The sequence below is a fragment of the Chiloscyllium plagiosum genome, unplaced genomic scaffold (genome assembly GCF_037043375.1).
Source record: "Chiloscyllium plagiosum isolate Xiang-an unplaced genomic scaffold, Cpla_swu_hap1 HiC_scaffold_4, whole genome shotgun sequence".
NCBI classification, from domain to species: Eukaryota; Metazoa; Chordata; class Chondrichthyes; order Orectolobiformes; family Hemiscylliidae; genus Chiloscyllium; species Chiloscyllium plagiosum.
In genome coordinates, this window is record NW_028270142.1 from 145121189 (window position 1) to 145148526 (window position 27338).

Consider the following 27338-nt stretch of genomic DNA (forward strand, 5'->3'; position numbering starts at 1 on the left):
GCCATAGACTCAGGCATTGCATTCCAGACTCTAACCACTCGCTGTGTAAAAGGCAAAACTTTTTGCAAAATAGGTTCTTTTGCTAATTATTTTTAAATCGGTGTCCTGTTTCTCAACCCTTCAATTGGTGGGAACAGTTTCTTCCTCTCTGCTGTGTCCAGACTCCTCATGATGTTGGATTTCGGACTGCTCCCACCCAGGAAGACCGCTCCAGCCAGTCTAATCTATCTAGGTCTCTGGATTGCTTATCGATTTAATATAACTAGACCACATGCAGTTAGACTAGAATGGTGCTGGAATAGCACAGCAGGTCAGGCAGCATCCGAGGAGCAGGAAAATCGATTCCTGATGAAGGGCTTTTGCCCGAAACATCGATTTTCCAGCTCCTCGGATGCTGCCTGACCTGCTGTGCTTTTCCAGCACCACTCTAATCTAGACTCTGGTTTCCACCATCTGCAGTCCTCCCTTTTGCCCACGTGCAGTTAGATGTCTCTTTAAAAAATATGCAGGGTAAATTTGCATAATTATAATGAAGCTGTGACCATTTTAATGAAACACCTATTTTGTAAATTTAATAGTCTTGTATTGTATGATTGATTTTCTGTGTTTGGTAATTTTTGTATCCTTCCAGCGACTGACATTTCACCGTCTTTTTAGTTTGACCAGCTGATTCTGGAATTTCTTTTCTGTTTTGCTTCTAGAAATGGCTTCAGTCAGTAGAAGAACATTCTGCCTACAGCACTCACTACTGCTCCCCCGATCAGTTCAGTGATGACGATGAAGATTTAGCATCTGTTGAGTCTCTTCAGGAGTCATTTCAGGTGCTTTTTGAATCACTAAACTGCGCATCTTGTAGGTGGTACACGCTGCTGCTACTGAGCGTCGGCGGTGGAGGGAGGGAGGGAGTGGGTGGTTGTGGTTGTGGTGCCAATTAAGAGAGCTGCTTTGTCCTGGATGGTGACAAGCTTCTTGCATGTTGTTGGAGCTGTACTCAGTTAGGAGTTTGACCCAAGAACACTGAAAGACTGGCAATATATTTCCAAGTTTGTGAGCATGAGGAATGGCAAAACAGGCCCGAGGGGCCAAATGCCCAACTTTAATTCCAATCCTTAATTTTGTATGAATCGATGTTTGTTTGTAAACAGTTTGGCAGCTACACCCCTGATACTCACAACAATTACATTAATAAAGACGTGGGCAACAGATACATGGGAATAGCACTTCTGCAAGTTCCCTTGTAAGCCACTCATCATCCTTCACTGTCATAGAGTCAAGCAGCATGAAACAGACGCTTTGGTCCAACTCATTCGCATCGCCTAGACATCCAAATCTGACCCAGTCCTGTTTACAAGCATTTGGCCTGTATCCCTCTAAATCCTTCCTGTTCATATACCCACCTTTTAAATGTTGTAATTGTACCAGCCTCCACCACTTCCTCTGGCAGCTCATTCCATACACGTACCACCCTCTGTGTGAAAAAGCTACCCCTCAGGCCCCTTTTAAATCTTTCCCCTCTCACCTTACACTTTGGACTCCCCCACTCCAGGAAAAAGTCTTTGGTTATTCACCCCATCCTTGCCCCGCATGATTTTATAAACCTCAATAAGATCACCCCTCGGTCTTCGACACTGTTGCTGAGTCAAAAACCTGGAATTCACTCTCTAATGGTATTGAGAGTTTTCTGACATTCCAAGGACTGCAGCAGTTCGAGAAGGCAGCAACCATCTGGGGTGGCACGGTGGCTCAGTGGTTAGCACTGTTGCCTCACAGCGTCAGGGACCTGGGCTCGATTCCTGCCTCGGGTGACTGTCTGTGTGGAGTTTGCACGTTCTCCCCATGTCTGCGTGGGTGCTCCACAGTTTCCTTCCACAATCCAAAGATGTGCAGGTTAGGTGAATTGGTCATGCTAAATTGCCCATATTGTTCAGGGTGTGTGGGTTAGGTGCATTAGTCAAGGGTAAATGCAGGGGAATGGGTCTGGGTAGGTTACTCTTCGGAGGGTTGGTGTGGACTTATTGGGCCGAAGGGTCTGTTTCCATACTATAGGGATTCTATATCTATATCATATCTTTGCCAGGGCAACTAGGGATGGGCAAGAACATCCTCACTTTTGACCTTCTGACAAAGGGTAGGTCATTGATGAAGCAGCTGAAGATGGTTGGGCCTAGAACACTATCGTGAGGAGCTCCTGGAGTTAGGATGACTGACCTCGAACAACCACAACCATTGTCCTCTGTGCCAGATATGCAATTGCAACATTTAAAAGGCGTCTGGATGGGTATATGAATAGGAAGGGTTTGGAGGGATATGGGCCGGGTGCTGGCAGGTGGGACTAGATTGGATTGGGATATCTGGTTGGCATGGACGAGTTGGACCGAAGGGTCTGTTTCTGTGCTGTACATCTCTGACTCCATATTCCAACTAGCGGAGAGTTTGCTCCTATTAATTCCAGTGTTGCTAGGATTCCTTGATGCCACACCCAGTCAAATGTAGCCTTGATATCAAGGGCTGTCACTCTCACCTCACCTTCGGAGTCACAATTTTTTCATATGTTTGGACTAATGCTGTTATCCCAGTCAGGAGCTGAGTGGTTCTGGAAGAACATAAACATTGGTTATTAATTCAGTTAATAAAATCTTGAATTAAAAGCTGATTTTTGTATTGATGGCCACAAAACTATTACCAGTTGTTGTGAAAATGCCATCTGGTTCACTTCATTTTAGGGAAGGAAATCTGGCCATCCTTACCCAATCTGGCCAACATGTGACTCCAGACCCACAGCAATGTGGTTGACATTTAACAATCTTTTTTATCACTCGTGGGACATTGGTATCACTGGCTGGCCACATTTATTGCCCATCCCTCGTTGTCTCTGAACTGACTGGCTTGCTCGGCCATTTCAGAGGGCAGTTGAGAGTCAAATCACTTTGCTTTGGGTCTGGAGTCACATGTAGGCCAGACCTGGTTATGGACGGCAGATTTCCTTCCCTTAAGGACATGTGTGAACCAGATGCGTTTTTTCGACAATTGACAATGGATTTGTGGTCTACATTGGGGAGACTGGGCGCCTCCTCGCAGAACGCTTTAGGGAACATCTCTGGGACAACCGCACCAATCAACCACACCGCCCCATGGCCGAACATTTCAACTCCCCCTCCCACTTTGCCAAGGACATGCAGGGCCTGGGCCTCCTTCACCGCCGCTCCCTCACCACCAGACGCCTGGAGGAAGAACGCCTCATCTTCTGCCTCGGAACATTTCAACCCCAGGGCATCAATGTGGACTTCACCAGTTTCCTCATTTCCCCTTCCCCCACCTCACCCCAGTTCCAACCTTCCAGCTCAGCACTGTCCCCATGACCTGTCCTACCTGCCTATCTTCCTTTCCACCTATCCACTCCACCCTCCTCTCTGACCTATCACTTCCATCCCCACCCCCATTCGCCTATTGTACTCTATGCTACTTTCTCCCGTTCCCCCCCTTCCCTCCCCCCCCCCCCCCCCCCCACCCCTCACTTATCTCTCCACTCTGCAGGCGCCCTGAATCTATTCCTGATGAAGGGCTTTTGCCCGAAACGTCAATTTTCCTGCTCCTCGATGCTGCCTGACCTGCTGTGCTTTTCCAGCACCACTCTGATCTAGACAATGGATTTGTGGTGGTCGTCAGATACTTCATTGCAGATTATTATTTAATTCAAATTCCACCATCTGCTGTGGAGGGATTTGAATCTGGGTCCCCAGAACATTAACTGAGTTTCTGGATTAATAGTCTGGCATTGCTACCGCTAGGCCATAGCTTCCCCTAAACTATCCTCTAAAGTGGTTTACCAAGGGCGCTGAGTTCAGGGGCAATTAGGGATGAGTAACAATGGCTGGTCTGCTCAGTGATGCCCACACCTTAATAACTAGCCAAGGATGGATGGAATGGTCTTCGGAGGGTTGGTGTGGACTCGATGGGCTGAATGGCCTGCTTCCATGCTAAGGATTCTATGATAGATAGTTGTTACACTTACAAAGACATGTCACTGATGTTCATGCCACCAGGAGGCCTTGTGTGCTGATACTGCGATGATCTGTTTGCACGGCAGCTCCCTCTGTTGAATAGCTGTAGCACTGCATTTGAAAATAAATAATATGTTGGGAGCGTCCGCCACTGCCCATTAGCTCAGTATGTTTCAAATTTCGTTAAACTCGTGTGTTGGCCTTTATTTTCTTCAGAACTGCTGACTTAGAGTTTGCCTGCAGGCTATCTTTCTCCCATGTTTGTCCTGAGTGGTTCATAGCTTTAGGATAAGGGTGGAGGGAGGCAGATTTAATACAGAGATTAGATTAGATTCGATGAGATTAGATTCCCTACAGTGTGGAAACAGGCCCTTCGGCCCAACAAGTCCACACCGACCCTCTGAAGAGCAACCCACCCAGACCCATTTTCCCTCTGACTAATGCACCTAACACTATGGGCAATTTAGCATGGCCAATTCACCTGCACATCTTTGGATGAGGGGGACTTACTTCTCTCAAAAGGTCGTGAATCTGTGGAAATCACTACCACGCGTGTGTTGGGTGGGCGACAAAGAGTAAATTTAAGGAGGAGAGAGATTTTTAATTAGTAACTGGTTGAAGAAAGCAGATAGATGAAGCCAACATGCGATCACTCATGATCATATCAAATAGTGGAGAAGGCTCCAGGAGGCCGAATAGCCTACTCCAGCTCCTGATTCTTATGTTCAATTAGAAATTGGAGCAGGGGGGTCAGCCATTCAGCTTGACTGCCACTATGTCACTTTGGTTAGGGATCCTCTTACCACTGGAAGCAGATGAAGTAAGGAGAAACGATCAGAATCTATCATCATTTCAAACACCTTTTATGACATCTACCACTTCACCTTCTCCACATTAAGTGAAATCTCTCATTCCTGGTATTGTTCTGATAAATCTTCATCTGCACTGTCTGCAAAAACTTTACGTGCTTTTGAAAGTGTGGTGCCCAGAGTCCTCCAAAGATGAGATTTTATCTTTTGCTACAGCGAGACAACTCCTTACACTCTGCTCTCCTGCTTCAGGCGCATCTAGACATTGATAAGGTTGCAGAAGAGATAGGAACCTAGGAATTAGGAGTGAGAGTAGGTATTTCAGTCCTTTGAGCCCACACCACCATTTAACATGATCATGTCTAATCTTGTCTGGTCTAAACTCCACTCTTCTGCCTACTCCCCATAGCCCTTCATCCCACTTTACATCAGAAACATATCTATTTATTGAATCTGTTGACGGATTCTGCCTCCACTGCACTCTGGGGCAGTGTACACCACAGATTCACCACCCTCTGAGAGAAATAGTTTCTCCTCATCTCAGCTTTGAACCTACCTCCCCTCACTCCATATCCATGCCCTCTTGTTCGAAACTGTCCCGCAAGTGGGACAATCTGTTCAACGCCCATCTTATCAATCCCCTTTAGCATTTTATATACCTCAGTCAGATAACCCCCTCATTCTTCTGAACACTAACACGTACAAGCCTAAAGGTATTCAACTACCCCTTGTACAAGGGCCCTTTCATCCCCAGAGTCAACCTTGTCAATTATGTTCAGTGCCACCACATCCTCACACGGGGATGACTGTTGCCCGCTGAGCCATGTTGAAAAAGCATAGGTTGAAAGGAGCTCCTTAGTGACAGTAGTATAGCTCATCTGCGTTGAGAGATGGAGGTGGTCTGATTTTTCAGATGGTACTGAAGTTAGGTGAGGTAGCAGTCATGGACCAACAATAGTACTCTGATCATATTGTAAATGAATTGATCTCAGTCTAGTGAGGGACAGTTGCCAGATCAGTGTACGAGTGACCCAATGGGCCAAATGGCCTCCTTGTGTGCTGTAGATGACACTATGAAAACTTCCATTGGTCTGTCTTGTTCAGAAGTGAACATCAGTGAAGTAAGACCATGGGTCACATTTTTAAGGTGAGAGGAGAGAGATTTAAAAAGACATGCGAGACAAATTATTTTACTCAGAGGATGGTTTGTGTGTGGAATGAACTTCATGAGGAATGGTAGATGTTGGTACAATTACAACATTTAAAGGACATATGGATAAGTACATGAATAGGCAAGGTTTGGAGGGACGTGACCCACACAGGTGGGACTAGTTTGGGATTATGTTCGGGACAGACTGGTTGGACTGAAGGGGCTGTTTCTGTGCTGTATGACTCTATGACTGAAGCCAAACATTTGAACTTCTGTGAGCGATCATCTCCTGATATGCAAGTTAACCTCTTGTTTAAAGAAGATGCATGAACAGAGAGAGCTGCAGGTTCATGTATGTTAGTCTTTGGAGGTAGTATCATAGTCATACAGCATAAATACAAACCCTGCAGTCCAACCAGATTTCCAAAACTTAACTCAACCCTTTTGCCTGCCTTTGGCCCATGTCCCTTGAAGCAAGTTATTAACATTGGCAGCAAGGCAAGTTAGGGATAAGAGATTTTAAAGAGGGTCACAGAAGATCCAGGATTTCATGAAAGGCATAGCATTTGAAAACAAGGTCGTTATACAAACCTGGAGAGTTTTTTTTTTAAAAACTACACCGAATTGTTGTGATCTGGAACATATTGTCTAAAGGGGGGACGAAACAGCTTCAGTGGAAACTTTCAAAAGGAAATTCGTGAAATGTTTGAACAGATATATTTCCTTGGGCTGTGGGGTAAGAGCAGAGGGAATGAGCTGTTAAAGAGCCAGCAAAGACACAAAACAACAAATGGCTTCTCTTTGTTGCATAGTATCATAACAATAAAGTACCAATTAGGAGCAGAAATAGACCATTCAGCCCTTTGAGTCTGCCTAGCCGTTCATGGCTGATCTGTTTGTAACCTTGATTTGACGTTTGTTCCCCCCTCCAATAACTTTGAGTCTCTCTTTAGTCCAGAGTCTATCCAACCCCTGGCTGAAAAATATTGAACTTTTCAGCCTGCACCGCTCTCTGGGAACAGAATTCCATTGACCTATAACTCCGAGCGATAAAATGTATCTTTCTCTCCACCCTAAATGGGAGACCCCTTAGTTTTTAAACTGTACCCCCAGCTTGCATGTCTTATGTGGTTTGATGCCACACTGAGTTTGGGTTCAAGACAGACTGACCATGGAGAGGGCAAAGTTAAGAACTGTTTAGTCTTAGCCTTTAAAGTAGTGCTATTTATGATATATTAATATGAAATAGCATTATACATGGTAATTATTGATATATCAGACTCTGATCTAATAGTTACATTAGCTATAGACTAATCTATATTCTTTGTGTATTCATGCCAATGTGTTCTTGAGAGTCTCTAAAGTTCTAGTCTAATGTAGTGTTTATAATTTTGCCTAGTTTCGCGTTATAGTTTCTGTTCTAACTTCACCCACACTGTACTATTTATGCTCAGTGATGTGCAGCTCTGTGACATCCATTGCAAAGTTGCTCCAGGTTCCTGAAATCCTTGTATAACACTCGGCTCCTCCATAAGGGGAGCATTCTCTCAACATCCACGGTGGCACAGTGGTTAGCACTGCTGCCTCACAGCGCCTGAGACCCGGGTTCAATTCCCGCCTCAGGCGACTGACAGTGTGGAGTTTGCACGTTCTCCCCGTGTCTGCGTGGGTTTCCTCCGGGTGCTCCGATTTCCTCCCACAGTCCAAAGATGTGCAGGTTAGGTGAATTGGCCATGTTAAATTGCCCATAGTGTTAGGTAAGGGGTAAATGTAGGGGCATGGGTGGGTTGCGCTTCGGCGGGTTGGTGTGGACTTGTTGGGCCGAAAGGCCTGTTTCCACGCTGTAATGTAATCTAATCTAATTCCAGTCTGTCAGGTCCCAACCAGATCATATATGATTCAATAAGATCACAATTCAATCTCCTAAACTCCACTGAGTGTGGGCTCAGACTGTCCATTACACAATAATGTACGGTTATGGACCAGACCAGAACCCCTCAAAATATTTTAAGAAGGTAGCCTAGACCCTAACTTTTTCTTATATTAAAGATAGATGTGAAGTACTGTGTTCCAGGTGTGATGCAATTGGTCAAACTACTTGACATTAAGCAAAACACAATTTATTTAACACTATAGTTAAAATACAAACAAAAGAAAGAAAGAATAATAACTTAACCATTGGAAAACTTAATCGAATAATAGGTACAGTAACTATCACTAATTAACTGTTCCATTTCAGTAACATCCCATAAACGCATCCCTTGGCAAAAAGGCGAATTTTGACACAGATTCTCGCATGCTGATCTCCAATCCTGGATGAAAAAATTTCAAGAGAGAATTGCAGCTTGGAAACATTCACTGAAGCTTCCAACTCTTTTATTTTAGACCCCAAAAGCTTCTACTTCAAACTAAACCTAAAATCTAAAGAAAACTAGATAGCCTGGTCAGGCGGAGCTGGCCACACTCAGGCTGCTTCCATTGTTCCAACGTTTGAAAGAAAATTCCCAAGACCTCTCAAATTGTTGACTTCATTAGAGACTGATTAACACCTCTACCTTACAACCTCTGTTTAAAAATATAGAGGACAAAGTAACCTCTTAAAGTGACAGCACCAGTACCAGTCAAAACTCTGTTAAAATATATGTTGGAATTGAGAAGTTTATAATATGTCTTTTGTAACTTGAGTTGTTTGGAGGTTTGAAAGCTGTGTTTGTTCAGACAAATACAGCTGCTGCTTAGCAGATGCTTCAGCAAATAATCCATGGGGTTATAGTGTTTAAGTTGCCTGTCTGGTGCCGACAGATGATCAAGTCCCACCTTGTCACTGTCACAATCTTCCATCTGCTGCCTGTTTGCAAAACCACTTCGGAATGACAGCAGCTGCTGCCTGTGTTTGTATCTTGCCCGCACTGTAGAAAGCTACCAGTCTCCTCCTCCATTCCAGCTACAACCACATGTGAGACATTTCTAAAAATATTCTCTGAAAGTACCTGTATGATCAGTGATTCAATGTTGGCTGTGACTGCAGGAAACTTTGTGTTCAGTGGCAGCTGTATTTAACTGGACGAATACTGTTTCAGTCCTGTCAACAGTTGACCCAGTATGTTTAAGGGCTACATGCTACTATATTTCCAAAAGGTACTTACAAGATTTTGCATGAGAGGTACTGACTGATAGTAAGCATGATGAGTTTTCAGGCAGTGCATTTCAGATCGTCAAAACTCTGTGCATTTATTTAAAAGAACATCTCAATTCACATTTTGCCAATTGCGCTTCAGTCTCTGATTACTGATCCTTCTGCCAATGGTAACAGGTTTGCCTTATCGAAGCCCCTCATAATCCTGAACAAATTTCCTCTCTCCCCTGCTCTAGGGGAACCATATAATCTTCTCCCCACTCTCGAAATTCACTGAAGCTGCTTCAGCTTAGGAACAGTTTGATAAATTGGAAGAAACTGAGGACTGCAAATGCTGGAGATCAGTCGAGAGTGTGGTACTGGAAAAGCACAGCAGGTCAGGCAGCATCCAAAAGGCAGGAGAGTCAACATTACGGGCAAAAGTTCCTGATGAAGGGCTTATGCCCAAAACATCGATCCTCCTGCTTCTGTCATGTTGCCTGACCTGCTATGCTTTTCCAGCACCACACACTCGACCCACATTCTGATAAATGTCCACTGTGCCCATCCTCCAAGGTCTTCTATGTTCTATGTTAATGTCCTTCCATCCCACAACCACTTCCATCTAGAAAGACAAGGGCAACAGATACAGGGGAACACCACTCGCTGCTATTCCCCTCTCAGCAACCCACGGTCCTCACTTGGAAATATATCGCCGTTCCTTCAGTATCACTGGGTCAAAATCCTGGAATCCCCTGTGTAAGAGTGTCGTGGGTCTACCTACAGCGCATGGACTGCAGTAGTTCAAGAAGGCAGCTCCCCCCACCTGCACAAGGGGCAACTAGGGACGGGTGAAAAATGCTGGGCCCAGCCAGTCTGCAAGGGCATTTTAAAAATCCTTCTTGAAGAGGGGCACTCAGAATTGACCACCTGCTTCGACAGAGGCCCAACCAGAGACTTAGTCTGCCTCTCTGCCTCTTAAAGTAAATCTAGGCTGTATGGGGTAATGTCACCCTTTTCTCACACAAAGTATTTGAAATCTGAAAACACCTCCCCCCTTTTTAAAACAAACTGTTGAGGTTGGGGGTGGGTAGAGCAATGGAAAATTTCAAAACTGATTGATGGAATCTGTTGGCTAAGAGAATAAAGGGATGAGATACAAATCAGCCGTGATCTAGTTGTCCAGCTATGCAGGGGCACGAATGGCCTCCTCCACCTCCTGTATTCTAAATGTATGTCCTTAAGCAACATATTAACAGTGTGTAATGCCTCAAACATTTACTGTGAAGGAATGACGTCTGTGTAAAAGTTATAGACTCTTCCTCAAAGCATGTTAGCAACAAGGAGTTCATTGCTTTATGAGCTGCCTGTTTATTTTGCCAGCGTAAGGAAAGTTAATCCTTTGAAATCGCTACATGTGCTTAATCTGTGTCACCTTGAAATAATGGTGCCCTGAGCAATGATAAATTGCTGAATCTGCGGCTTGTGTGCTTATATCTCTTGCATACTTAGGTGTGCTGCAGAAAGCTCTGTCGATTTAGAGTAGATGATATAATCATTACAGAATTCAAACTTAGAAGCTTAAGGCAACTTTCTGACCTGCAGTGCTTTCAATCAATGTTTTATAAAATACTGAGTCTCTGTGGAAACGCGATCTACTTCTGTACGTTCCTAATTAATATTGTGCACTGAATCTGTGGTTAGCCCAGTGATACATTTGGGAGAAACCCCTTTACCAGGAGTGGTATGAATGTGATATCCCTTACCACAGGGAGTGGTTGACCTAACTGGAAAGTTCCCTCCAAGTCACTCACCACCCTGGCTTGAAAGTATGTCACTGTTCCTTCAGCATCACTGGGTCAAAATCCTGGAATTCCCTCCCCGGGGCATTGTGAGTTGACCTACAGCAGGGTTAGAATATAAAAGCACCGTTGTGCTACTGAGACTTTATAAAGCTCTGGTTAGGCCCCATTTGGAGTAGTGTGTCCCGTTTTGGTCCCCACGCCTCAGGAAGGACATACTGGCACTGGAGAATGTCCAACGGAGATTCACACGGATGATCCCTGGAATGGTAGGTCTAATATACGAGGAACGGTTGAGGGTCCTGGGATTGTATTCATTGGAGTTTAGAAGATTAAGGGGAGATCTAATAGAAACTTACAAGATAATACATGGCTTGGAAAGGGTGGACACTAGGAAATTGTTTCCATTAGGCGAGGAGACTAGGACCCATGGACATAGCCTTAGAATTAGAGGGGGTAAATTCAGAACAGAAATGCGGAGACATTTCTTCAGCCAGAGAGTGTGGGCCTGTGGAATTCATTGCCGCAGAGTGCAGTGGAGGCTGGGACGCTAAATGTCTTCAAGGCAGAGATTGATAAATTCTTGATGTTACAAGGAATTAAGGGCTACAGGGAGAATGCGGGTAAGTGGAGTTGAAATGTCCATCAGCCATGATTGAATGGCGGAGTGGACTCGATGGGCCGAATGGCCTTACTTCCACTCCTATGTCTTATGGTCTTATGGGTTCAAGAAGGCAGCTTATCTTCACCGTCTCAAGCGCAATTAGAGACAGGCAATAAATGCTGACCCAGCCAGTGATGCCCATGTCCTACGAACAAATTTGGAAATATTTTTAAGGGGAAATGGATTAAACATATAAGACGGAAAGGTATTGAAAGGTATCCAGTCCAGAATGCACTGCCTGTACATGGTGAAGGCAGATTCAGTTGAGGCAGTCAAGAGGGCCATTAGATGGTTATTTAGATAGAAACAATGTACAGGATTATGAGAAAAGGATATGAGATTGTACATTAGATCCAATGCAGGTAGAAAGGCCAAGTGTCCACCTTCTGCACTGTAACAATTCTGTGATTTGCACCTGGTTACCTTAAATGGTGGGAAGGTAATAAAAGGTACACTCAGGTCATTCTGGTGTAACACGTGTTTCAGTAGCACAACTTGGCTATAATGCCATTGATAAATTGTGGATGCTGTTGAGATATCGCAAACTTTCTACTGAATGTGTATAGCAATTTTCTATAGTGAACTTGTGCAATGTGATTTTCTAAAGCAGTTTTCTATAATGCAATTTTCTATAGAGGGGGGTTGTGGAGGAACGCAACTGTCACATAATAGCAGAACTAGCTGTATTTATGGAGAAGGTGATGGCGTAGTGGTATTATTACTGAAATATTAATCCAGACATCCAGGTAGTGTTTTGAGGACCAAAGTTTGAATCCTGCATGACAGATGGTAGAATTTGAATTCAGTTTTTAAAAAAAAAAAATCTGACCTTAACAGGCCAATGATGACCATGAATCCATGGCCAATTGTTGGAAAAATCCATCTGGGTCACTGATGTCCTTTCGGGAAGGAAATCTGCCGTTCTGACCTCGCCTGGTTTACATGTGCCTCCAGACCAACAGCAATGCGGTCAACTTGTAACTGCTCTCTGGGCAATTAGGGATGGACAGTGATTGCTGGCCTAGCCGGTGATGTGCTCATCCAATGAATAAAAGAAAATATATCAATAGCATTTCTACTCCCTCCTTCACTCTTGTAATGGACTGGATTCTCATCCCTGTTTTGGGAGGAAATTTTAAGTGCTTCTCATTTGAAGGTACTGTGTGTTTTAGTCATTGCTGTTAGGTGCCAATAAATGCAGTGACCCCTATGGAATAGTCACACTCCTGAGAGTGGGCTCCCCAGAATCGATTGACATGACAGTCTGACAGAGCTGACTTGCCAACGGATGTCCTGTTAAAGCACCTGAGCAAGCAGTGCTCCCAGAAATCAATTTGAAAACTGTTGCCCAAGTGCAGTGATCAGGCAGTGCCTTCACCCACTGCCTTTCTGATTGTCCTGCTCCCTGATGGGGGCAGCCAGTGAGGTGTAGTAGACTCTGTCATGGTAGAAAGACATCATTGCAAGTCATTTGCATTAGCAGTGCACACCCCCATTTATTTTTCTACTTGATAGATCTGGATATTTCTTCCCGGAGTCACCGGAACAGTGCAAATCCCTGATAACCTTGTAAAAATAATCCTCTGGTTGTACATCTGGACATAGGTCATGATGCTCATTGGAAGAGCTGGTGCTGGCACTATGGCCCAAATCTCCTCCTACACTGTAACAGTTCTGAGATGTCACCGGTGTAGTTGTGGCTACGTTCCTGAACTAAAGTCAGTTGTGGCTCGGTGGGTGGTATTCTCATTGCCCAGTCAAAAGGTTATCTGTCCAACACTCACTGCAGCATTTTTAAAAATTCATGTGTAGGACTTAGGCATCACTGGCTGGCCAGCATTGATAGCCCATCCCTATTTGCCCTTGAGAAGGTGGTGGTGAGCTGCCTTCTTGAATCGCTGCAGTCCACTTGCTGTGGGTTGACCCACAATGCCAGGGGGAGTGCAGTCTTGTCAGAAGCGTCCTCCTTCAGAAGAGGAGCTAAACCATGGGCCCACCTTCTCCCTGGGTGTCCATATACATCTGTCAGTTTTGATTACGCCAGATGATCTTGTCACTCTCTCATTGGTGTTTACAGGAACTTGCTGCCCGTCAATTGGCTGCTACGCTTCCTATGTTTACAGTTTCAAATTTGTGACTTATTGTAAGGCATCAGAAATTCATGAAAGTCATAAATTATTTTTCTTTACTGATGCATGTGATTTGATTTGTCAGATTTCATGAGGGCAGTTATCCCCAGAGTGGGGTCCTGGACCCTCCTGGATCTGACTCAGGAGGTGAGTGACTAGTTGGTGGGTCTAGAAGCTGATCATCTGTGAATAGTAATGCCTGTGGTTTCACCAATATCTTAGAATAATAGGGGATTTGAAGCAGGCGTTTAAAAAGTGTAAACCTGTTTTCTTCTTTTGGAATATTCACATTTTCATTTTTGGTGAACAGACTGTACAAACCAGCCAGCAGAAGCTTGAGAAGGAAGTTTCAAATTTATTAAGCATGATTGAAAGCCCTGGAATTGCAAAAGGTAATTGGTGGCATTTGTGACCATACTGAAATAATGTTTCCTTTTGTAGTTACCTCATTCTGCTTTGAGAACCACCATTTAAAAATGACAGAATTTAGTTCTGGGCGGGGAAGGGATAAGAACTTGAAATTCTTGAATTGTGTGTCTGTTCATATGCCTTATTATTTTCAAGGCTGAGATAGACAGACTTTTAATCAGTGAGGGGAAAAGGGGTTTATCGGATTAGCCATGATCTCATTGAATGGCGGGGCAGGCTCGATGGGCTGAATGGTCTACTTCTGCTCATATGTCTTATGGGTTTTTGGCTTCATTTTTGTCTCTTTCCCAATCTCAGCTTGTTCTTGTAGTCTAGTATGGGGAGATGATGTTGTGGTGGTCGTACCACTGGACTCTGGGGATAGTGGCGGCCAGAATTTACATGAATAAATCTGGAATTGAAAGCTAAGTTCAGCGATAGTGACCATGAAACTATCATGAATTGTTGTAAAATTCCATCTGATTTACTAATGCCCTTTAAGGAAGGTAAACTGTCAGCTTTACTTGCTCTGGTTTACTTGTGACTTCAGATCCACTGTGATGTGGTTGGCTGTTGATTGTCCTCTGAAATGGCCAAGCAAGCCACTCAGTTCAAGGACAGTTTGGGATGGGCAATAAATGCTGAACTTGTCAGACATGTCTGCATCCCGTGAAAGAGTAATTTTTAAAAAATCAGTAGACCGAGGCCATTCGGCCAATTATGCCTGTGCTGGATATTTGAAAAAGCAGCACAAGTAAAATTCTGCTCTTACCCCATGGCCCTGAAAACGTTTCCTTATTAATTCAGTTTCCTTTTATGAAAATTTCCATTGAAGCAGCTTCCACTATCCTTTCAGTCATTGCGTTCCAGATCACCACAACTTGCTGTGTTTAAAGAAAAGAATATCAATTTCACATAAATTACTGCCTTTCTTTACAATCAGCTCTACTTATAAATCTGAGGATCAAGGATGATTTTAAACATCCTTCTCATTCTGTTCTGCCACCTTCAAGTATTGGTAGAAACGGCCTTCTCGGGTTTTTAATTACATATAAGATGTAGAAGCAGAAGTAGGCCATTCAGCCCCATTGAGTTTACATTCAATGAGATCATGGCGGATCAATTCCACTTTCCTGCCTTTTCCCCATAACCATTGATTCCCCTTCCTGATTAAAAATCTATCTGTCTCAGCTTTGAATATACTTAATGCCCCAGCCTCAACAGCCCTCTGTGGTAAAGAATTCCACAGATTCACTCCTCTCTGAGAGAAGAAATTCCTCCCCATATCTGTCTTAAATGTGCAACCCCTTATTCTGAGATTATGCCATCTGGTCCTAGACTGTCCCACAAGGGAGACAATCTTTCTACATCCACTCTGCCAAGACCCCTAAGAATCCTGTATGTTTCAATAAAGTTACCTTTCATTCTTCTATATTCCAATGAGCACACTCCTAACCGAGCACTTCAGGCAGCATCCGAGGATGCCTCCTTCACCGCCGCTCCCTCACCACCAGACGCCTGGAGGAAGAACGCCACTAGTGGGTGGCACGGTGGCACACTGGTTAGCACTGCTGCCTCACAGCGCCAGAGACCCGGGTTCAGTTCCCGCCTCAGGTGACTGACTGTGTGGAGTTTGCACGTTCTCCCCGTGTCTGCGTGGGTTTCCACCGGGTGCTCCGGTTTCCCCCCACAATCCAAAGATGTGCAGGTCAGGTGAATTGGCCATGCTAAATTGCCCGTAGTGTTAGGTAAGGGGTAAATGTAGGGGTGGGTTGCGCTTCGGCGCGGCGGTGTGGACTTGTTGGGCCGAAGGGCCTGTTTCCACACTGTAAGTAATCTAATCTAATCTAAAATGCCTCATCTTCCGCATCGGAACACTTCAACCCCAGGGCATCAATGTGGACTTCAATAGTTTCCTCATTTCCCCTTCCCCCACTTCACCCTAGTTCCAAACTTCCAGCTCAGCACTGTCCCCATGACTTGTCCTACCTGCCTATCTCCTTTTAGACAATAGACAATAGGTGCAGGAGTAGGCCATTCAGCCCTTCAAGCCTGCACCGCCATTCAATATAATCATGGCTGATCATTCCTAATCAGTATCCTGTTCCTGCCTTATCTCCATAACCCTTGATTCCACTATCTTTGAGAGCTCTATCCAACTCCTTCTTAAATGAATCCAGAGAATGGGCCTCCACTGCCCCCTGTGGCAGAGCATTCCACACAGCCACCACTCTGTAAAGAAGTTTCTCCTGAGCTCTGTCCTAAATGGTCTACCCCGTATTTTTAAGCTGTGTCCTCTGGTTCGGCACTTACCCATCAGTGGAAATATGTTTCCTACTGCCAGAGTGTCCAATCCTTTCATAATCTTATACGTCTCAATCAGATCCCCTCTCAATCTTCGAAACTCAAGGGTATACAAGCCCAGTCGCTTCAGTCTTTCAGTGTACGGTAATCCTGCCATTCCAGGAATTGACCTCGTGAACCTACGCTGCACTCCCTCAATAGCCAGAATGTCTTTTCTCAAATTTGGAGACCAGAACTGCACACAGTACTCCAGGTGTGGTCTCACCAGGGCCCTGTACAGCTGCAGAAGCACCTCTTTGCTTCTATACTCAATTCCTCTTGTTATGAAGGCCAGCATGCTATTAGCCTTCTTCACTACCTGCTGTACCTGCATGCTTACCTTCATTGACTGGTGTACAAGAACACCCAGATCTCTCTGTACTGCCCCTTTACATAAATTGATTCCATTGAGGTAGTAGTCTGCCTTCCTGTTCTTGCTACCAAAGTGGATAACCATACATTTATCCACATTAAACTGCATCTGCCATGCATCTGCCCACTCACCTAACGTCCAGGTCACCCTGTAATCTCCTAACATCCTCATCACTTTTCACCCTGCCACCCAGCTTTGTATCATCAGCAAATTTGCTAATGTTATTGCTGATACCATCTTCTATATCATTAACATATATTGTAAAAAGCTGTGCTCCCAGCACGGATCCCTGCGGTACCCCACTGGTCACTGCCTGCCATTCCGAAATGGAGCCGTTTATCACTACCCTTTGTTTCCTATTAGCCAACCATTTTTCAATCCAATCTAGTACTTTGCCCCCAATACCATGCACCCTAATTTTACTCACTAACCTCCTATGTGGGACTTTATCAAAAGCTTTCTGAAAGTCCAGGTACACTACATCTACTGGATTTCCATCCTCCAACTTCATAGTTATATCCTCAAAAAATTCAAGAAGATTAGTCAAGCATGATTTCCCCTCCATAAATCCATGCTGACTCTGTCCTATCCTGTTACTACTATCCAGATGTGCAGTAATTTCATCCTTTATAATAGACTCCAGCATCTTTCCCACCACTGAGGTCAGACTAACTGGTCTATAATTACCTGCTTTCTCTCGCCCACCTTTCTTAAAAAGTGGTATAACATTAGCCACCCTCCAATCCTCAGGAACCGACCCCGAATCTATTGAACTCTGGAAAATAATCACCACCTCCTTCAGTACCCTGGGATGCAGACCATCAGGCCCCGGAGACTTATCAACCTTCAGACCTAACAGCTTCTCCAACACCAAATCCTGGCAAATATAAATTTCCTTAAGTTCAGGTCCTTCAGCCACTGTTACCTCAGGGAGATTGCTTGTGTCTTTCCAAGTGAACACAGATCTGAAGTACCCATTTAATTCCTCTGCCATTTCTTTGTTCCTAGTAATATATTCCCCTGTTTCTGTCTTCAAGGGCCCAATTTTTGTCCTAACCATTTTTTTGCCTTGCACATACCTAAAAAAACTTTTACTATCCTCCTTAATATTCTTGGCCAGTTTACCTTTGTACCTCATTTTTCCTCTGCGTATTTCCTTCTTAGTAATCCTCTGTTGCTCTTTAAAAGCTTCCCAGTCCTCAGTTTTCCCACTTATCTTAGCTATGTTATACTTTTTCTCTTTTAACTTTATATGTTTCTTTACTTCCCTCATCAGCCACGGCCGCCCATGCCTCCTCCTGGGATCTTTCTTCCTTTTAGGAATGAACTGATCCTGCAACTTCTGCATTATACACAGAAATATCCGCCATTGTTCCTCCACGGTCATCCCTGCTAAAGTATTGCACCATTGAACTTTGGCCAGCTCCTCCCTCATAGCTCCATAGTTCCCTTTATTCAACAGAAGTACTGTCACTTCCGACTGTACCCTCTCCCTCTCAAATTGCAGATTGAAGCTTATTGTATTATGGTCACTACTTCCCAATGGCTCCTTCACTTCGAGGTCTCTGACCTATCCACCTATCCACTCCACCCTTCTCTCCCCCCCCCCCCCCCCCCCCCTCCCCCCCAGACCTTCATCCCCATCATCCCCTCCCCCACTCACCTATTGTATTCTATGCTACTTTCTCCCCACCCTCCTCTAGCTTATCTCTCCACGCTCCAGGCTCTCTGCCTTTATTCCTGATTAAGGGCTTTTGCCCAAAACGTCGATTTTACTGCTCCTCGGATGCTGCCTGAACTGCTGTGCTCTTCCAGCACCACTGATCCAGAATCTGGTTTCCAGCATCTGCAGTCATTGTTTTTACCACGCCTAACCTACTCAACCTCTCCTCATAAGAGTGTCCCCACTTCATAATCAGGATCTGCCTAGCGCATCTTCTAGATACAATTGAACCTGCCTCTATTACAATCTCCAATAGCATGTTCCAAATTCCATGTTCACATTTACTAATCACCTTAAATCCTTGTTAGAGGCGTCCAGTTGTACAGCACGGAAATGGACCCTTTGGTCCAACTCATCCATCTGACCAGATATCCAAAATTAATCTACTCCTGTTTGCCAGCGTTTGATTCCATATCCCTCTGAACCCTTCCTATTCATTTACCCATCTAGATGCCTGTTAAATGTTGTAATTGTACCAGCCTCCACCACCACCTCTGGCAGCTCATTCTGTACAGGCATAAAAATATTCTCTGGATCTCTACCCTCTGCCAACAGAAATGTTTTCTCCCTGTCTGGTCTGTTCCGATTCCAAATGATTTGGAAAAGTGCGGTTATAACAGTTGATAATGTGGATAATAAACTTGAGAATCAGGCTGCGAAGAGAAGGTGCAAAATGGAATTGTAAACTCGTTGCTATGTAGAGGACAGAAGGAGGCCTTTCAGCATTTCTGTTTATCCTGATCAACAAAGACCATTTTCCATCACTTGGACCTTGGACCTGGGAATATGGCAATGCAAAATGAATATCTAAATGCTGCTTAAATGTTACGTGAATTTCAGACTCCTTCACCTCTGGATGAAAACTTACTGCTCCACTCTCCTCCTCCGCCTTTATCTTTTACCTTGAACTTATGTCCTCTGGTTATTGACTCCTCTAGCAATAGTGAAAGTGCCTTCCCAACCACCTTATCCATGCTCCTTATAAAATTAGACATCTCAGTCAGGTCCCCTGTCAACCTTCACTGCTCCAATAAAAACAACCCCAACCTTTCCTGAAACGTCAGACACTCCAGCCCTGACAGCATCCTGCTAATTGTCCTCTGAATGCTCTTTTATGTAATTGAATTCTGAAAGCAAACTATCAAAATGGTAGTCAGCTTAAAAGACAATCCAGAAGTCATCTATAGACCTCTAAACAGTAAAAGGGTGCAATTATAAGCAGTGAAGTTGATTAGGGACCAATAAAGGGAATGTAGGGCATGACTGGGGTATTAAATGCATGCTTTGCATTTGTCTTTATTGAAAAGAAAATACTGCTTAGGCCATGGAGAAAGAGGGGGTGGTTCAGAAAATTGATAAGCAAGAGAGATTGGATCCCTGGTTCTCCAGGGATAAGGATGCAGGATCAGTTGTTCGTCCTGATATGACACTCTAGACCTTGGTGTAGAGGGCACAATTTCAGAATTTATGAATGTTAAATGAGGAAACACTGCAAGCAGTGAGGACGATAATGTGCAAATTCAAAAGAACATAGACAAGGTGGTGGAATGGGTTGACAAGTGGCTGATGAAATTTAATGCAGAGGGGTGTGAAATGATTTATTTTGGTAGGATGAACACAATATAAAATATGGGGTGCACTAACAGAGGGAGCTGGGTACTTATGGCCACAGATTGAGCTAAAAAGACATATGGGCTTCAGAAATAGGACATTGGGCTTCAGAAATAGGGGCCTAGAAAACAAGTTGTCATATGTGCATCAAGCTTGCAAATTGTTGCATTTTAAGCCTAGCTACAGTTAAGCTGGATGTCAGCACTCATTGATTAATTCTTCATTTGATGTTTTGCTGCAGGATTACCTCCCCGACTATTACAGAAGGTGAAAGATGTAACCGAGTTATCCAGAACTGCATGTATTACACTCAGCAATTGTGTTCTTTTCATCTCAAAGCAAGAAGCGGTTTGTATTGTTCATATTGTATCTAATATGTCTGTGATGAATGGCTAAAGAATACGCTATAGCGTGTAAGAGGCAGCCACTCGGCCTGCTGTGCCTGTGTTGGTTCTTTGAAGGATCTGTACGACTCCAACTTTGCTTTTCCATAGGCCTACAACCATCTTCCTTTTCAGCTGAAAGGAATTCGAGGAAATGTCTTCTCTGAAGTCATAGGAGTTCTAGAACATTTGAAATAGGAGCAGATGACACTATATGACCCATTGAGCCTGACTCATGATTCAGTGAGATCATGGCAGATTGACTAAGAGAAAATGAGGACTGCAGATGGACATGCAAGTCTTGGGCCAAACTCTAACTACCCGACACCTGGAGGAAAAATGCCTCATCTTCTGCCTTGGGACCCTCCAACCACATGATATCAATGTGGATTTCACCAGTTTCCTCATTTCCCCTCCCCCCACCTTATCCCAGATCCAACCTTTCAACTCAGCACTGTCCTTCCTGTCCATTTTCCTTCCCACCTATCCGTTCCACCCTCCTCTCTGACCTATCACCTTCACCCTTACCTTCATCTATCTATTGTGTTCCTAACTACCATCCTCTTCCCCCGCCCCAACTCCCTCCTATTTATCTCTCAGTCCCCTTGGGCTACCCCTCATTCCTGATGAAGAGCTTATGCTCGAAACGTTGACACTCCTGCTCCTTAGATGCTGCCTGACTGGCTGTGCTTTTCCAGCACCATACTCTTCGACTCATAGCTGATTGACCTTAGCCAAATCTTCCCTTTCTTTTATTCTTTTGAATGTAGGTAGGCGTCACTGGCAAGGCCGACATATGTTGTCCAGCCCTAATTACCGTTAAAGGTGATGGTGAGCTACTTTCTTGAACTGTTGCGGTCAATGTGCTATAGTTAGACCCACAATGCCTTTAGAGAGACATTTTGACCCAGTGATACTGAAGGAACAGCAATATATTTCCACGTCAAGATGGTGAATAGCTCAGAGGGGAAGGTGCAGGGAGTGGTGTTCCCATGTATCTGATGGTCTTGTCTTGTTGTCCATCCTTCACTGTCTTTTAACTGAGCGAGTTGCTCAGATATTTGAGGGTTGTGTGTCTGGTGTCACATGGAGGCCAGACCAGGTAAGGATTACAGATTTTCTTCCCCAAACTGCATTAGTCACCCAGATTGGCCTGTGCTCTGGAATTTGCTCCATAACTGTCTCCCCCTCTCCCTCTCCCCATCTCTCTCTCTCTCTTTCTCTCTCATATGCCACTTAAAACCTATCTTTTTAACCAAGCTTTTGATAATTTGCTCCAATGTCTACATGGGTGGCTGGATGTTGAATTGTATTTTAGTAAAGCTCCTATGAACAACCTATGTATGTTCTAATGTCTCAAAAGATGATACATAACTGCAAGTTATTGTTGATACGTAGAGATTTCTAACAGAAAATTGTGCGCAGTTTTGGGCCCCGTATCACAGGAAGGATGTACTGGCTCTGGAGCGTGTTCAGAGGAGGTCACGAGAATGGTCCCAAAAATGAAGAGCTTACCGTATGAGGAACGTTTGAGGACTCTGGGTTTATACCCGATAGATCCCCCCTCATCCTTCTAAACTCTATCTGATACATAGAGAATAGATGTACAGCATGGAAACAGACCCTTCGGTCCAACCCATCCATGCCGATCAGATATCCTGTCGCAATCTAGTCCCACCTGCCAGCACCTGGCCCATATCCCTCCAAATCCTTCCTATTCATATACCCATCCAAATGCCTCTTAAATGTTGCAATTGTACCAGCCTCCAACACTACCTCTGGCAGCTCATTCCATACACGTACCACCCTCTGTGTGAAAAAGGTGCTCCTCAAGTCTCGTTTATATCTTTCCCCTCTCACCCTAAATCTATGCCCTCTAGGTCTGGATTCCCCGACCCCAGGAAAAATACTTTTGCCTATTTACCCTATCCAAGCCCCTCATAATTTTGTAAACCTTTATAAGATCACCTCTCAGCCTGCAATGCTCCAGGGAAAACAGCCCCAGCCTGTTCAGCCTCTCCCTGTAGCTCAGATCCTCCAACCCTGGCAACATCCTTGTAAATCTTTTCTGAACCCTTTCAAGTTTCACAACATCTTTCCGATAGGAAGGAGACCAGAATTGCACGCAATATTCCAACAGTGGCCTAACCAATGTCCTGTACAGCCGCAACATGACATCCCAACTCCTGTACTCAATACTCTGACCAATAAAGGAAAGCATACCAAACGCCTTCTTCACTATCCATTCTACATGTGACTCCACTTTCAGGGAGCTATGAACCTGCACTCCAAGGTCTCTTTGTTCAGCAACACTCCCTAGGACCTTACTATTAAGTGTACAAGTGCTGCTAAGATTTGCTTTCCCAAAATGCAGCACCTCGCATTTATCTGAATTAAACTCCATCTGCCACTTCTCAGCCCATTAGCCCATCTGGTCAAGATCCTGTTGTAATCTGAGGTAACCCTCTTTACTGTCCACTACGCCTCCAATTTTGGTGTCATCTGCAAACTTACTAACTCTACCTCTTACGCTCACATCCAAATCATTTATGTAAATGACAAAAAGTAGAGGGCCCAGCACTGATCCTTGTGGCACTCCACTGGTCACAGGCCTCCAGTCTGAAAAACAACCCTCCACCACCACCCTCTGTCTTCTCCTTTGAGCCAGTTCTGTATCCAAACGACTAGTTCTCCCTGTATTCCGTGAGATCTAACCTTGCTCACCAGTCTCCCATGGGGAACCTTGTCGAATGCCTTGCTGAGGTCCATATGGATCACATCTACCGCTCTGCCCTCATCAATCCTCTTTGTTACTACTTCAAAAAACTCAATCAAGTTTGTGAGATGTGATTTCCCACGCCATGTTGACTATCCCTAATCAGTCCGACCTGGACTCAGTGGAGTTGGGAAGATGCATCCGTTGGTAGGAGAGACTAGGACCTGAGGGTACAGCCTTAGAAGATATTTTAGAATGGGGATAAGAGAGTGGTGAATGTGTGTAATTCATTACCATCGGAGTCTGTGGAGGCCAGATCATTAAATATATTTAAGACTGAGATAAATAGGTTGGCACGGTGGGCGGCACGGTGGCACAGTGGTTAGCACTGCTGCCTCACAGCACCAGAGACCTGGGTTCAATTCCCCCGCCTCAGGCAATTGACTGTGTGGAGTTTGCACATTCTCCCCGTGTCTGCGTGGGTTTCCTCCGGGTGCTCCGGTTTCCTCCCACAGTCCAAAGATGTGTAGGTCAGGTGAATTGGCCGTGCTAAATTGCCCGTAGTGTTAGGTAAGGGGTAAATGTAGGGGTATGGGTGGGTTGTGCTTCGGCGGGGCGGTGTGGACTTGTTGGGCCGAAGGGCCTATTTCCACACTAAGTAATCTAATCTAATCTTAAAAAAAAGGCTCTTGAGTATCAAAGGGATCAAGAGAATGCAGGAGAGAGCAGGAGAATAGGGTTGAGAAACCTATCAGCCGTGATTGAATGGCAGAGCAGACTCGATGGGCTGAATGGCCTAATTTCTGCTCTGATATCTTATAGTCTTATGGTTTTAAGATTAATGCTGTGGATATTGTTTTTGAAAATAAAACAGCTGGATTGACATGTGATTGGGAAAATATTTAGTGGCGGGTGAACCATTACAACATCAACTGTTGGAAAAATAGTGTTTGGTTATATTCCATCGTTTCTTTGGATCCCAATAACTAAGTGTCTTTGAATGTTGACTGTATGGAGTTATTTAGTCAGAGAATAATGAAAGTGGAAGCTGAATGTATTAGAGGTTGCAAAGTTTTGAACTTCAGGGCCACAAGTTAATGAGAAAGTTTATACCTTTGTATGGCGCTGGAGAAACTCATAAAGTCTGGCACTAACTGTGGAGAGAGAAACAGAATTAATATTTTGAGTCCAAAAGACTCGTCAGATCTGCGGAAATATTTGAAAGAAAGACAACCATTCAAGATTGATAAGTTATTTTTGTCTCCACAGATGCTGCCAGACTTGCTAAGATTCACCAGCATGCTCTGTATTTGTTTCAGATTTCGAGCATCTGCAGTATTTTTCACAGTTATATAGTTCTTTTTACAACAAAGGACATTAGATTAGATTACTTAGAGTGTGGAAACAGGCCCTTCGGCCAACAAGTCCACACCGACCCTTTGCAACCCACCCAGACCCATTTCCCCTACATTTACCCCTTCACCTAACACTACAGGCAATTTAGCATGGCCAATTCACCTAACCTGCACATTTTTGGACTGTGGGAGGAAACCGGAGCACCCGGAGGAAACCCACGCAGACACGGGGAGAATGTGCAAACTCCACACAGACAGTTGCCTGAGGTGGGAATTGAACCCGAGTCTCTGGCGCTGTGAGGCAGCAGTGCCACCGTGCTGTCCTAACCTATTTATTATATAACCAATCAGACATTTGAGCTTTGTAATGTTAGGAAACACGTTAATTTGTGCACAGCAAAGTTACTGAGCAGACAATCTTGTAATAGTATTGGTTGGGGGATAAATACTGCCCAGAGAAGCATGGAGATGTCTTCAAATTGGTGCCAGTGCATCTTTCTCATTCACTTGAGGGCTCTGCTCTGCTTTCAGCACAGGCAACCCATTTTCACCTATTTATGGTCCCTATTATCAGTTTTTTCCTTCTCTTTGTTATAATAACATCAATCCCTTTGCCTAAATTTTGTTGTCGCTCTCTGAGCTCCATATTTTCCTATCTGTGCATTCCTTCACCACCTCCTCCATACGCCACTTTTTCCTAGCTACAGTCAGTTCTGAAAAAAAAAGTTGCTGGACTTGAAATGTTAACTCTGGTTTTCCCTCACAGATGCTGCCAGACCTGCTGAGTTTTTACAGCAATTTCTGGTTCTTTACAGATCTAAAATAAACAAGTTAACCATTATATTTCATATCATATCTCTGCTATACATCTATATATTCTCTTAATCTTCCCTATAAATACATATTCTTAATACCTAACCCCCAAATTACCACAAACACACTATTCTAATCACTATTTTATTTCTTTTAATTCTCATTTCTTTTTTCCCTTATCTTACTTTTTCTATTCTTATTTACATCCCTTCTTTTACCTTCTATTATCCTTATCTCTTTCTTTTCTATTACACATATTTAACACTTCTCTTTTCATTATCTTAATTCTATACACCTCACTTTCTCCCTATCTTCATTTCTCATCCTCCTCTCTTCCCTCTTTTCCTATCCTATCTATCTCTCCTTTTAATAATCCCTTCCCCACTACATCCTCCACCCTAATCCCATCCACTCCAATCACAAACCCCCAACTACACACCCCACCACCCACCCCCCAACACAACCCCCCCACCCAACCCCCCACAACCCCACCCCACACCAAACCCCCCCACAACACCCAAACCCCCCCACAACCAACCCCCCCAACACCCAACCCCCCACAAACCCAACACCCCCAACCACCCCCCAACAACCCCCCCCAACACCCCAACTCCACCCCAACACACCCCCCACACACACACCCCCCCCACACCACACCCCCACACAACACCCCACACCCCCCCCACACTCACTCACCCCCCCCACACACCTCACTCCCCCCCACACACTCCACACTCACTCCCCCCCACACTCACACCCCCCCACACTCACCCCCCCACACTCCCCCCCCCCCCCACACTCTCTCTCCCCCCACACTCACCCCCCCCACACTCACTCACCCCCCCCACACACTCTCTCCCCCCCCCACACTCTCTCCCCCCCCCCACACTCTCTCTCTCCCCCCCCACACACTCTCCCCCCCACACTCTCTCTCCCCCCCACACTCTCTCTCCTCCCCCCCACACTCTCTCTCCCCCCCCACACTCTCTCTCCCCCCACACCTCACACTCCCCCCCACACTCTCTCCCCCCCACACTCTCTCTCCCCCCCACACTCTCCCCCCACACTCTCTCTCCCCCCCACACTCTCTCTCTCCCCCCACACTCTCTCACTCTCTCCCCCCCACACTCTCTCTCCCCCCACACTCTCTCTCCCCCCCACACTCTCTCTCCCCCCACACTCTCTCTCCCCCCCACTCACACTCACTCTCCCCCCCCCACACTCTCCCCCCTCACTCTCTCCCCACACTCTCTCTCCCCCCCACACTCTCTCTCCCCACTCTCTCTCCCCCACACTCTCTCTCTCCCCCCACACTCTCTCTCTCCCCCCACACTCTCTCTCTCCCCCCCACACTCTCTCTCTCCCCCCCCACACTCTCTCTCCCCCCCCACACTCTCTCTCTCCCCCCCACACTCTCTCTCTCCCCCCCCACACTCTCTCTCTCCCCCCCACACTCTCTCTCTCCCCCCCACACTCTCTCTCTCCCCCCCACACTCTCTCTCTCCCCCCCCACACTCTCTCTCTCCCCCCCACACTCTCTCTCTCCCCCCCCACACTCTCTCTCTCCCCCCCACACTCTCTCTCTCCCCCCACACTCTCTCTCTCCCCCCCCACTCTCTCTCCCCCCCCACACTCTCTCTCCCCCCCACACTCTCTCTCTCCCCCCCACACTCTCTCTCTCCCCCCCACACTCTCTCTTCCCCCCCCACACTCTCTCTCTCCCCCCCACACTCTCTCTCTCCCCCCTCCCCGTCTTCCCCCCCTCCCCCGTCTTCCCCCCCTCCCGTCTTCCCCCCCCTCCCCGTCTTCCCCCCCCCTCCCCGTCTTCCCCCCCCTCCCCGTCTTCCCCCCCCTCCCCCGTCTTCCCCCCCCCCTCCCCGTCTTCCCCCCTCCCGTCTTCCCCCCCTCCCCGTCTTCCCCCCCCCCCCTCCCACCGTCTTCCC

The 27338-nt window shown here is 45.5% G+C and overlaps 1 protein-coding gene across 3 annotated transcripts in view; it reads left to right on the forward strand.

Moving 5' to 3' along the window:
* Nucleotides 1–27338, forward strand: part of osbpl1a (oxysterol binding protein-like 1A) — a 209691-nt gene that overhangs the window by 53641 nt on the left and 128712 nt on the right. For all 3 annotated transcript variants that reach the window (XM_043687612.2, XM_087986747.1, XM_043687608.2), the window contains exons 13-15: nucleotides 702–821; nucleotides 13981–14062; nucleotides 20370–20476. In XM_043687612.2, the coding sequence (XP_043543547.2) occupies nucleotides 702–821; nucleotides 13981–14062; nucleotides 20370–20476 (309 nt within the window). The remainder of the gene's footprint in view (nucleotides 1–701; nucleotides 822–13980; nucleotides 14063–20369; nucleotides 20477–27338) is intronic.